Source organism: Phodopus roborovskii, unplaced genomic scaffold (assembly GCF_943737965.1).
Source record: "Phodopus roborovskii unplaced genomic scaffold, PHOROB, whole genome shotgun sequence".
Taxonomy (NCBI): Eukaryota; Metazoa; Chordata; class Mammalia; order Rodentia; family Cricetidae; genus Phodopus; species Phodopus roborovskii.
Window position 1 is genome coordinate 23,778,458 of NW_026126482.1, and position 12,948 is coordinate 23,791,405.

The 12,948-nt window shown below is 45.1% G+C and overlaps 1 protein-coding gene across 3 annotated transcripts in view; it reads right to left on the minus strand.

The window, feature by feature from the left end:
* Rreb1 (ras responsive element binding protein 1) overlaps window positions 1–12,948 on the minus strand; it is a 54,622-nt gene that overhangs the window by 20,410 nt on the left and 21,264 nt on the right. For 2 of the 3 annotated variants that reach the window (XM_051194433.1, XM_051194432.1), the window contains exons 5-6: window positions 12,143–12,279; window positions 21–210 (exon numbers count right to left, since the gene is read on the minus strand). In XM_051194433.1, the coding sequence (XP_051050390.1) occupies window positions 21–210; window positions 12,143–12,279 (327 nt within the window). Of the gene's footprint in view, window positions 1–20; window positions 211–7,546; window positions 7,647–12,142; window positions 12,280–12,948 lie in introns of those variants that run through there. The other variant, XM_051194434.1, reaches the window with a different exon arrangement.

Below are 12,948 nucleotides of genomic sequence, written 5' to 3' on the forward strand. Positions count from 1 at the left end.
GAATGGGTCCATCAGCATACCTGAGAAATCCGAGGAAACTTCCTACAGGAGAAATCAGTAAACCCTAAATCATGGAAGCCAGCAGGAATCGAAGGGTTGTTCTGGATGAAAGGCCTTCCCATGGCATCTCTGGGAAGCTGCTTGTGGACAAGTGCATTGTGGCGCAGTAGTCCCCGATGTGTGCGGAAGGTTACGCAGCAAATATCACATCTAGGAGGAAGGAGTGACAACCATGAGGAGGCATTTTAGTCAGGGCCTCCATGGTCTGTTAGCACAACTGCTGGTGGTTAGCGTTCTCTCCCCAACCCCAGCTAGTGGTGCTGGCCCATGCCTTTAATCCCAGCACTAGGGAGGCAGAGCAGGTGGATCTCTGTGAGTTTGAGGCCAGCCTGGCCTACAGAGTGAGTTCCAGGATAGGCTCCAAAGCTGCATAGAGAAATCTTGTCTCAAAACAACAAAACAAAAAACACATATTCTAATAACTCTGGCTACCAAATATTTGTATGTATACCATTATCCAAAGTCTGTGCACAAAGAGAAGACAGTTGGGATACTGAAGTCAACAAAACAAAAAAGTCTATGCTTCTGGGCATGATGGTACATGGCAAAACACAAAAGACACAAAGGCAAAACCTCTTTTCAAAACAAACACCACATGTCTACATGGCACTGGTGAAATCACACAGCACTCCTGGTATTTAACAGAGATAAACTATATTGGTAGTACTGCCACTATTATCTGAAAAATAACCACAGGCTGAGCTCATAATAAGTACAAAAGCCTTGCCTGGGAAGAGGGCCGTAGGCCAACAGGATTGTGGGTCCCATGAGCTCTAGATCTTCACTGAGTGAAATTTCAGGTGCTACAATAATGGTGTTATAAGCATCCCCCAGTCTGTACAAATTACAGCCACTTGACCATGTGGCTAGGTAAATGGAAACTCATCAAAATTCCTCATTCACATAGAGCTCATTGGTGGGGGGGGGGCAGGACAGATGTGCACAGCTGCATGGTGGCAGAGGGTTCCATTTACTTGTATAACCACATCTCACTACTCCCATAAACCCTGGGGGGGGGGAGGTCTTGTGTCTTGTTACCACTGTAAGTATTGCTCCCATTTATACTACATACGTCAATGGAAACTTCCTTTGTTATTCATTCTTTTCCAGAGAGAAAGACAAGGAAATCACCCATGTTGCTCCTGAGCTCATGCTGCTGAAATGTTGAAGGAGAAAGACTCTGTGCAGCCCTGTCAGACAGGCACCTCTTGCCTCTCCCTGGGAAATCTGGGAACATTCCCTAAGCAAGATTTAGAATAACATGTTCCCATCATCCCCTGGAAACACAATGCTCTTTTTGCAGGGGCTCTACTGAGCTTCCAACAGCTGTGGTCATGGAAGTGTTGGACACAGACAAGCAATAGCACACATGCAAATGCTTCAACCACGGGTTCCCCTGGTGTGGCTCCACCTTGAGAATGGGGCATGTCCAGAGGGGACTTGTTCAGGATCCATCCCTTGACAGAATACACATTAGGGGGCACTTAGTAGGGCAGCAGCATAGACACTGGTACTTTTGGCTGAAACAGGCTCCCGTTCTGAGAGCAGGCATGTGATGCTGACCTCAGAGGCTGAGGAAAACCTGTCTGGAAATGGGCCTCTAGCTTGTAGGCCTCCTAGGTTCAAGTCAATTGAACATGGTTACCAGCCCACCTCCTCACTGCTATTCTGGTAAAAGGATGAGAGAAATATCAGAATTAGGCAAACCAACCTCTGACCACATGCTTGTTATTATGAAATTGCTGTTAAGTTTTTGCATGTGCTTTAAATGCTTTTTAACATGTGCATAAAAGGGGAACTACTTTACCTCAAATAACTAGTAAGAGTGAGGTGAGGTTTTCTCACTTTGAGTCTCACAGTGATGACCTCTAGCAGCTGCTGAGTGTGGAGCAGGGCACATGTAATGCTAGTCATGCTTTCCTGCTTATACTTGGGAAACTATGAGAGCTTCTGGAAGGGGTGGGGAGGACACAGGGAATAGAAAGAAGTGCTAAGTCCATTGCTCAGAATGCTCTATCCACAGCATCAAGCTGCTGACTCAAGCCTATGACACTGTTGGTCTCTATGAACCAGAGCTAATTCAAGGGCAATGTCGAAGACAGAAGCTACACTGTGCTTCACTGAAAGGTGAAAAACAAAAACAAACAAACAAAAACCCTGAAAAGGGTACCATAGCAGGAGACCTGTCACTGGTGCTTCCGGTAGGCATCGCCACTTGCTATATTCAGGGACTCATTAACTCATTCTTCTTATGGTAATTTCCTACATTTTCCATAGTACTTGTAGAATTTGAAATGTCCAAGATACTAAGATCCTACAGCATATATCTAGGCTCATTTTATTGTAATTACAGTAGAGAAAGTATGCAAGAGTGGGCAATCAGTCACTCCTGGTAGTAGAATTATTCTCAGCAAATGCCTAGTTTGAGGCTGGCAGGCTTATACTTCGTAGAAGGGCTTGTTAATCAGGTAAAAAAGGTCTCACAAAGTAATTTATATGCACCTTAAATATTGTGTTTGAGATATAACATATAAATAAGTGATAATACCAAACAATGATCTGTATTGCTTAGGAGTTCTGCACCTTTAAATTTATGTACTAAATTAAATCCCAAATTAATACCTATGATGCTTTTGTGTTCATTCACAAATAGGTACAAAGCAATGACAAATCTGAGTTTGTCTAATAAATATTCCCTGCTGAGAGAAGAAGATACCACATGTGGCCTTCTTGTTCAGCACACACTCCCACGCACACCCCACTTCTCCTCAGCACACAGGTTTAATTTGGAGAAAGATTCATATGGAAAAACAAGTGCTCTCTTGGTCCACCCTCTACTCTAAACATCTACTTCTTTAGTCCTTGCCTGCCTGCCCTGGAGCCATAGATGAGAAGAGAACATTCTCTCCAACCTACATGCTTGGAACCTTCAAATCAAGTCTAAGATCTACTTTTCACACGTCCACAGCCTAAGCACCCCTATTTCACATTTTGAAATTCTTCCTTAAGAGTCTCAAGTACGTAGTCCTGGATGGCCTAGAAGTCTCCAACTCACAGGGTTCTGCCTCTTTTGTCTCCCAAGTATTGGATTACCCTGGCCCCCTCAAATAGGGTTTTCTGTGCAGACTCAGCTATCCTGGAATCCACCCTGTAGACCAGGCTGGCCTGGAACTCACAGATCTGCCTGCTTCTGCCTGCCAAATGCAGAGATTAAAGGGATGAGACACCACTGCCCTGCTGAATTTTGTTTTTTTGAAGGATCTCTACAACACCCCGTAGCTAAGACAACAGGCACCTTCAGCTTCCCTTCTGGAAAGGCTTAGAGTGGCTGTGGTCTCAACCCTCTTGGGGTTGCATATCAGATATTTAAATTATGATTTACAATAGTTGCAAAATTACAGTTATGAAGTAGCAATGAAATAGTTTTATGGTTGGGGGTCACCACAACAAGAGGAACTGTATTAAACAATCTCAGCATTAGGAAGGTTGAGAACCACTTAAGAGTATGTCACAAGTAAGCTGCTTGAAATGGAAGCTAAAAAGCAAATAACCAAAACCCCCCATATAACCCCCGAAAAAAAAATCCCCTTAAATAAACCAACCTAAACCAAAAGGCCACATCTGCTTTGGAACCATAAATGCATTGTGAGGTTGGCTAAATGGGGTACTCTGAGAAAACCATGTGCCTCTTTGCCTCACACTCTGTACCTGTTGATAGATTTTAAATAAAGCCAGGGAAGAAAACCGTCACCTAGAAAAGTAGGGCCTTTATCAGAGACAAGGGTTTAACAGCCCTCCCCAGACTGGGAAACATGGCTCTGCAACCTTGTTTCTAAGTGCTTGAAGGACAAGGGAGGTCACTGCAAATCTGGGGAGCCTGTGGCAGCAGGCAGGGCCTGCAGCTGGTGTTACTCTCAGGGTATCACAAACCTCGCTTGGGTTTATCACTCACTCTTCATTAAGGTTACAGCCATTTGCTGGGTGGTCCCCAGGACTCTGTTGTCCTCAACCTGGGTTTGTGGAGTATCTCAGCCCTGCCAGGAACCCATAAAGACAATGATTGCAAAATATTTAGAAGAGACAGAAACATACTCAAGAGTCACAGCGAAGGGAGAGCTGTAGGAGAATTTCATTTTGCAACAGACGCTGATGACGTGCCAGAGAGAACTTTTATACACCAGACGGGCTGTTTTTTGATTTTCTGGCAATGGAAAAGGCCCTATGTTGGAAACAGAGGACAGCTTTTCCAAATGGAAACCAACTTTGCTGTCAGTAAAATAAATGTGTATGGGGGAAAAATGGATTTTTTTTTTTTTTTAAACTCAAAGAAACTATAAGAGCTCACACTTCCTTCCAAAAACAAAACCATCTTGAAATAGGTTACTCCTGGGGGTAGGGGTGGAGGTTCATGGTGGAAAAACTGCCATTGAACAGTTTAAAGAGAGATTGCACATAGAACATAGGGTTAAATACAAAAGCAGATATTTGCCTGACTTTTCTACAGGCATGCTCAACATACTGACTGTCAAAGCATGGTGCTCACAGACACAGCTTTCTGCACCCTAGGCACAACACAGGTGCCGACTCACTTAGAAAGCACCCGGATTAGCCAGTGTATCGAAAAAGATGAGAATTTGAATTTGGCATGTTAGGACAGAGTCCAACATTTCCCCCAGCCACTGAATCTGGGGTCCTACCTCAGTGAGGAGGGGTGGGGGTGGGGTGGGACTTCAACAGTAGTTCTTGAAGGTGGGAGGAGAGGAGGGCTGTGGCGTTGGCACAACAGAGAGCTGCCCGAAGCTTATCTCTTCTCTCCCGGCCTCCCTTAGTACCACTTGTAATATCACCAATGGGGTTCTGGGTAGGTGTGAAGCACAGATAGGAAGGTCTGTAGGTGGGGTCCCAAGGACCGGAAACGCCTCCCAGCAGCAGGACAGGATAATCGAGCAAAGTTTTGATTGTACCTGCTGGTATGTGAAGTTATAGAGGTAGAACGGGGCTGCTGGAAAACTATGATCACAGAGACTCACAGTATGTGCTTATTTCAGTTGTCAAAGACACGGGGAGGCACTGTCACCACCATCTCAGAATTGATTCTATATGCCTGGAGCATAGCTGAGTGTAGGGCAGTTGTTTACCATGGGTTAGTTCTGGGTCCAATCTCCAGTCATAGGGGAAAAAAGTTCTGAATCTCTCTATCCATACTCCGCCCCCCCCCCCCCTTTCAGCAAGCAGGAGACCATCACACTCTAGCTGTGACTTTTGTACTTGGCTCCACAGAGACTGATGTCTACTCCAACCTCAAGCCATCAAGCTATGGAGGACCCAACCAGGCTAGTGAGCACTTAACCTGCTCAAGCTACCTCAGAAAGGAGTGGGCCAGCCAGCTCCACCAGGTCAAGAGAACACTCAATAGCTGAGGCTGTTGTCCTCTCAGTTCTTAAAAGACACTGTAATGACACAATCAATGTTGTTGTCCATACTCAAATCCACTCAGTCTTAAAGGAAAAGTTCAAGTAAAGATTAAAAAAAGCATTGAAACTGAGTGTGGTGAGTGCCTGGGGGGGGTGGGGGGGTGAAGGAAGGAGGATCAGGAGTTCAAGGACAGCTCTGGCTACTTATCAAGTTGGAAGCCAAGCAGTCTCAAAGGAAATGGCTAACTGCTGTATGCCACGTGCCTAATTAGGAAGGGAACTGAGGTATCTATCCCTTTGATGGCAAGCATCCCTGTAAAAATAGCAAGGAGGCATCCTTATTTCATTTACTTTTCTTAAAAACAAACAAACAAAAAACAGTGAGGCTAAGGAGAAATGTAGTGGTCTGTTATTATGGTGTATACATCCAAACCGGTTCCCAACGATGCAGCCCAAAATAGTTCGGGGGGAGGACCAGGAGTCTTTTCTCTGTTAACTTTGTAGCTAAGTGATTTCAGGATGTGCCTCTTCCACTATCTGCTACAGTAATATTTTATTCATCTGGTGACCTTAATGTTGTAGAGCAAGATGAAAACCCTGAAGTCAGCAGGAAAATTTCAACACGTAACCTAACAAGGTAAGCCACTCTTGATGCCCTGTGACCTCTCTTCTTTTGCAGTCCCACCCAGCAAGTGCACCTCCCGGGCAGTGGGGTCTGGGTCTTAGTCTGCCTGCCCTAAGAGTAGCACTCAGTCTGGACTATAGAGTGAGACCCTCCCTCCGAATGCAGGGAGAACTGCAGAGAACTCTGTGGTTAAGAGGTGGTGCTGTTCTTAGTAGAGGAATCCTGTTCGGTTCCCAGCACCATGCCAGGCAGCCCATAACCACCTATAAGCCCAGCCCCAGAGAGCCAATACCCTTGACTTCTGCCTACTCACACTCATGTGCACACACATTTAAAAAGAAAATAACTCCTTGAAAAAAAAATTAAATTGGGTGTTGTAGTCCACACTGTTAACCCCAGCACCTCTGAGGCAGAGGCTGGTGAATCTCTGCAAGTTCCAGGGCAGTTTGATCTACATAGCAAGTCCAGGACAGTTAGGGTTACATAGAGAAATCTGTCTCAAAAGCATAAACAAAAGGATAGATAGGCACCTCCCTCCCCTTAAGCATTAAAAAAAAAAAAAAAAAAGGCTACCTTAAAGAAAATTAACTACCCAAAAGACTACAGTGGCAAATTTAAAAATTAACTATTTTTTACAGCAGCAGGCTTCCTCAACATGCTACAAAAAAGGATGTGTGGCTCTCTTATTAGTAGGCATCAAGGTCCTTCAAGCTTCTAAATCTGCCTATTTGACAGTCTTATAAGGGTTACATTTACTCCCAGGAGGCAGGACTCAAACCCCATTTAAGTAGCTGCTTAGTGTTTACAAAAGCAAACCTTGATAAAAATGGCTCTTTATGACAACAAAGAGCAAAGGACAAATGCTTCTATCCTCTGTCAAGTCCACAGTTCTTCAGAGAAGCAGCCCTGGAATTTGACTCCTCTGTGTCAAGAAAGACCACACCAATTGTTAACTGTTGTGCTAGAGGGCTTACAATACTAAGATGAACACATGCAGGTTGGGGAGACTGCTCAGACATGACGACACCCCACCCCACCAAGCACCCCATAAAAGTGGGTATGATGTCCATTTTTACACACATGAAAGCACATTGCCACACAAACATGTACACACACAAAAATAAAAACCCTTTTAAAAACATGTTCTAACAGAATAACAAATTTAGTATTTGTTACAGTCCCAGGCCTAGATCATTCACCTCCATCCTTACAATCATCAAATCTATTTCCCAGATGGGGAAACTGAGCCTCTACTTGCCTGAGGCCACGGAGGTACCAGGCAGCAGGCTGGGACCACACTGTCTGCAATCCCATTTGCTCAGAAGACAGTCATTTGCAGAAGTCCCAGCTCCTTCTTGACTCGTGTCACATCCTCAATGCCTGGGCACTTTTCCTGACCACCGATAACGCCCCACTCCCCACAGTGAGCAGAGCCCCTACGAAATACCTGCTGGGAGGGTGACACTCAGCCAGTCCGATTCCCGGAGACACCCAATTCCTTGCTCATTACAGGGTTTTGATGGAGTCTGGCATTCCTTTTAAAAAGGGATTTCATGCTTCATTTTTCCTGCTCTGTCTCCAGAGGCCAAAAAGAATAAGTGCAAACAATCCATCGTCTAGAGCCCCACCCCATCCAGACATTCCTCTTCCCTCAGCCCACCCTCCCTGGCCCATCCTGGGGCATAGGACTAACTGACATCCACAGCTGCAGTAATCTCTCCCAGTTGTTGTGAGCAGCAATGATGGCCTGTGACAGATCCCTGGCTGGGTTGCCTTCCCTTGCCACATCCAAGCTGTCTACCACAGACCGGCACCCAGCTAGGGAGGTTCAATGAAGCCTGCAAGACACAAAGCAGGGAGGGAGTAGTCTAAGGGCTCAGAGGACACAGAAGGAGAAAGCTCTGGAGCTGGGTGAACCTGGTCTTTGCTCCGCTCTTGGGTGATGAGGAGGCTGTGAAAGGTAAGAGGACGAAGGAGCTCTAATTGCCAGGCCAGGGGAGTATCATCCCCTATAGGCCTCTGTCCTCACTTGGCTGATCCTCCAACTACTGGAGTCTCAATAAAGACTCTAATACTCTATTTACCTTTGCTCCTGTATTTAACATGTTGAGAATACGGGGTCAAAGACACACCAAGAGTCTCAGGGGGTCTTCGCAGGTGGTAGGTATGCAGTGAAGAGAAACAAAGACAAGAATGTCCTGGTATGTCTCACCAGGTGGCCCCATAGCCAGGATGTACAAAGGGGATGGCTGGCCTGCAGCTTGCTCTGGCTATGGTAGTGCTTAACTTCCCCTCAGAGCCCTGGGTGCTTGCCAAACACCCCTCTGGCTTCCCACATTCTATTGCCTGAATGATTTGAGGACACTGCCTTAAACTTTAAATTACCCCAAGATCAATAATATGACCATAATGATGGCCATAACCTGGCAGGAACGATAGGAGTGCCACAACAGTCAATGTCAGATCCAAAGCTCTTAGTCACTGTGTCTTTCCTGGCCCTGAAGCTGCCTATCCTCCCCCACCTGCCCTTCTTCTGATCAGCCTCCAGGTCCCACTTCAAACATCCCTGTTTTTCTCAAGACTGGTTAAATGCCTTGCACTGTCACAATGAGGACTAAGTCATTTGTTGGATATATTTTAACTAAAATAATGTTAAAATTACTTATTACCCAATTCCCTTTAATCAAGAAGCCACCTAAGATTATACAATAACTTGATCCAAGTTTGCTTTTGGCATCATGGTGACTATCCATCGCCACAGCTCACCCACTCTTGGGGAAGGCCTCACTGCCTTCTGGCTTGTCTTTAACCTGCTCTGTGGGTTGATCAGCACCTGGCATGGGACTGCTTTCCATTAAGAGGAGCTAGGACTGCACATAAGCACTGACAGATTTCAATTACTAAATTATAAGATAGCGAGAAGGTAAAAACATACCACCAATACCACTTTTCACTTCAAAATGTGGCAACTAGAAGATTTCAAATGACACATGGGTCATGCTGTTTGGCTAGCAGCACTGGTCTGCACACTGGTCCAGCTCACTACATCCCCAGCAGTGCAGCAGTCACTTTAACAACAAAGCAAGACATTCAGCGCCAGGCACATTCTCCCCTCTGTACCGACCTGCTCTCTGCACTGTCCCTCACCATCAACACTGCCCAGCATGTTCTATTCAGCTTTCTCCTCTGCCCTATTACCCCTTGCCCAGGAGCTAGATAGAAGGTCTCACAAGCAATACCCCATCTTACGAACAAGTATCTTTGCTAGTGACTTTGTATCTTCCTTTTGTTTGATGCCAGGATTTGATTATTTTGAAACACAGCAGAGTGGAGGAGAAAAGACTCAGCCTATGTACAAGTTTTTATTGCCAACACTTTATTAAGGAGTATGGGCACCTTGCCAACTTTGGTAGCAGGGGAGGGATCCGGAGAAGGGCAGAAGAAAGAAACCAACAGCTGTTTTAAGTTAGAGACTCTGGTTCTAAACTGGTAGCACAGTGACTCTACTGCCTTTTGGGATTTGAAAATGGAGTTGGTGTCTATTTTAGCTCTGGGTTAACAAGCAGTCTCTCCCATCAGCTACTGTTATAATGCACTACCCCAACTCGGCCCCTCCTGGCCCATGCCTGGCCCCAAGGCTTCCTCTGATAGTAGGCTATTATGTGGAAGCTGAGCAGAGAGGAGAAAAGAGGAATTAACTATGTTCTATAATCAACGCTTTTCGGTTTTCAAAAGCCAGCCCCACCCGGCCTCAGTTACTAGATAGAGCCATGAAGCCAGGGCTGGTCTGCTCACCAGGCACACAAGCCACCAAGCCACCCACTTCTTAGGAGCAATCCATGGCTAGCTGCTGTGGGGTTGATGGAATGAAAGGCTGTCTGAAGGGGCTAAGTCCTCTAATGCTAAGAAGCTTCTTCTGTGAACCCTTCACCAAATGGTGTCCCTATTAAGCAGGCAAAGAAAACTTCTTTGGTAACAAACAGTACAGGACTACAGAGCTTCAACCTCAAAGCCTATTTATGCACCATGGTGAAGATGGTTCTGGCCACAGACTGATTCATGTCTAATGTGATTCCCACCTCCATTTGCTCTGAGGAAGAAGGCTTTCTAGACCAGCATTTCAGAAAAGGACACTTGGTCTTGTCTCATCTCGACCACACCAGCCTCACATTACCTAGAAATCACTCACAAAAGCCAGGTTACTTCCTGGTATGATGGAATTTCCAAGAAAGGTAAAAGTAGGTTGGTCTTAAAATAGTACCTGATCCAAAATAAAATGTGAGGTGTGATGAAATATACACAAGAGCATTAAAATCATGGTGGCCTGGCAGGAATCTCCAGCTGGAGAACTGGTGTCTCATGTGCCATTCTCCTGTCTCTGCCCTGCTCTCATGGTGAGGCTTGTGTGTCATCTCAATTCAGTATTCTCCACAGCTCCACACAAGGCAGGTGCTGTGGGTAACGAGACTATGAAGTTAAGTTTCTGGCCAGGCGTGGTGGTGCATGCCTTTAATCCTAGCTCTCTGTGGGCAAAGGCAGGCAGATCTCTGTGTGTTCAGGGCCAGCCTAGTCTACATGGTGAGTTTCAGGACAGCAGAGGATATGTAGAGAGTTTGTCTCAAAAAACAAAACATTCTTGAAATTCTTAGAACCAATGGTTATTGTCAAGAGGGATAGCTATTTCTCAGTGGATAGAAGTTCAGAGACATATTTCAGGATGAGAGAGGACTGGAAGAGAACACGGCATTCCTGATCTAGCCCTACCTCAATGTGAATGGGGAAACAGATACAGGTGTAACTGATGGGAACCACGCTGAAGGAGATGACAGGCTTGGGTGAAGGACAGTAAGGATACTTTGGAGATCTTTCTGGAGTGGGCCCTTTTCTTCTCATAGAGGATGTAGACAGAGTCCCACTGGACACTGGCCAGCCCATGAGGCGCTGTCTTGAGATTGGGAAATTCCACCTAGGTACTTACACCATTCCACGGCTTCATACTTTAACCTCTTGGAGAAAGTTCTTTTTCCCACTCCAGTGAAAAACTGACATAAAACTGGTAAGAGAATTTAGGCAAACAGATACCCAAAACCTGTGTTCCCAAAATGCCTTCTAAAATCTTGACAATGGGCTGGAGAGATGGCTCAGCCGGTAAAGGCTAGGCTCACGACCAAAACAACATGGGGGCCTGCCCTTAGATGAAACTTCAGCTATTATGCTTGAACAGAGGCTCCCACGTAGCTCTTTGTCCTTTTTAATGATTAAAATCTTTGATGGAACATATAAATGACAGCAATTCTGATGGGAAATTTCTAAGCCTATTTGTTCACCTAGAATATAGGATTTTTTTTTTTCCTGGTAAAAATTATCAGAGAAGTTAGGCAAAGACAGAATTGCTCCCCTCTCTAACACTGTTGGAAATTATACCACCATCCATACATTTAACCCCTTGAAGCTGAGGATCAGAAACATGGTTGCTAAGACCTAACATAGAAGCTAGAGGAACAGAACAAGCAGTAAACACCTACACTATGTAACAGGCTTTCCTGCTCGTATGCCCAAGAGTTCTTTTTTACCAACAACATTCAGGTTTCTGCACTATCGGTCTGTTCAATTTAAGCACCTGGATCATGTCAGTGCCATTCTGAGACATGAACCTGGGGTGTCCCTGTCTAGACCATTTATCCATGTACAGCAGACATCATTTTGGTTGCAACACCTTTTGCAAAGAAAGTATGTCTGTTACACAAAAGTACCCCGGGACAGGAGATTCTTCAATGCCTGAAGACTCAGCGATTACTCAAGAGACCTTACTAAGAACAAAGCAAACACAGCCCATGGCTACAGCCATGCTTGCTCACCATGTTCAACCCAACCTTTTCTCCATATCATGCATGTGTTTCTTAAGTGTCTTCCCATTGTCCCAGTAAGAAAGCTCAGTTGCTGGAGCCCAGTTTGGAGTGATAAGAAATAAGAATGTCATATGCCAGAAGAAACAGTAACAAGTAATTTCCCAGACCACTGATATAATTCACCTTTCTCCTACCTTAATGGGTTATCTGAATGGGTCTCCATGTGGGTCTCTAGTCCATACTTGCAAACAAACTCCTTGAAGCACACTGGGCAGTGAAAGACTTCATCAGCTGTCTTCTCCAAATCACCCAACTGCCCATCTTCTACCATCTTAGGAAAAAGCAGAGAGGCATCACCAAGATGGTCTCCCACACAGGTTTGCTAACATTAGTCCACAAAGTTCTAAAAAGTATGTTCTTCACTCAGTAGCAAGGTCTGACTGACCAATCATCCACTCACCCACCCACCCACCCATCCATCCACTCAGTGAGCACTACCACTATACATCCACTCAATCCATTCACCCATTCCTTAGTCCCCTCATCTAATCAACTAGTACTTATGGACCACGTATATCTGCAAGGCATTAGGAACAGAGGTGAGTCCCTAATGCTGATGAAGTTTCCACTTCAGCTACACAAACAATGTAAAGAGCATGGGAACAACTTGGAAATTTCTTCATTTATTTCACCATGCACTACCTGGGCCTTCTAAAGAGAAAACACATATAGGTGCCTTTCCCCAGATACTTTATGATACCAGTATGGGGAACACATGTCAAAAGGCCTAGAATTAAAATGAGAGAGAGAGAGACAGAGACAGAGACCTGAATGATGGTGGCCCCCACTTTTATTCCTAACACTTGGGAGGAAAAGGCAAGCAGATCTCAGAGTTCAAGGCCAACCTTGTTCAAGATATCCAAGGCTACACAGAGAAACCCTGCTCAAAAAACAAAACAAAGCAAAAAAACAAAAACAAACAAAAACCCCAAAACAAAAA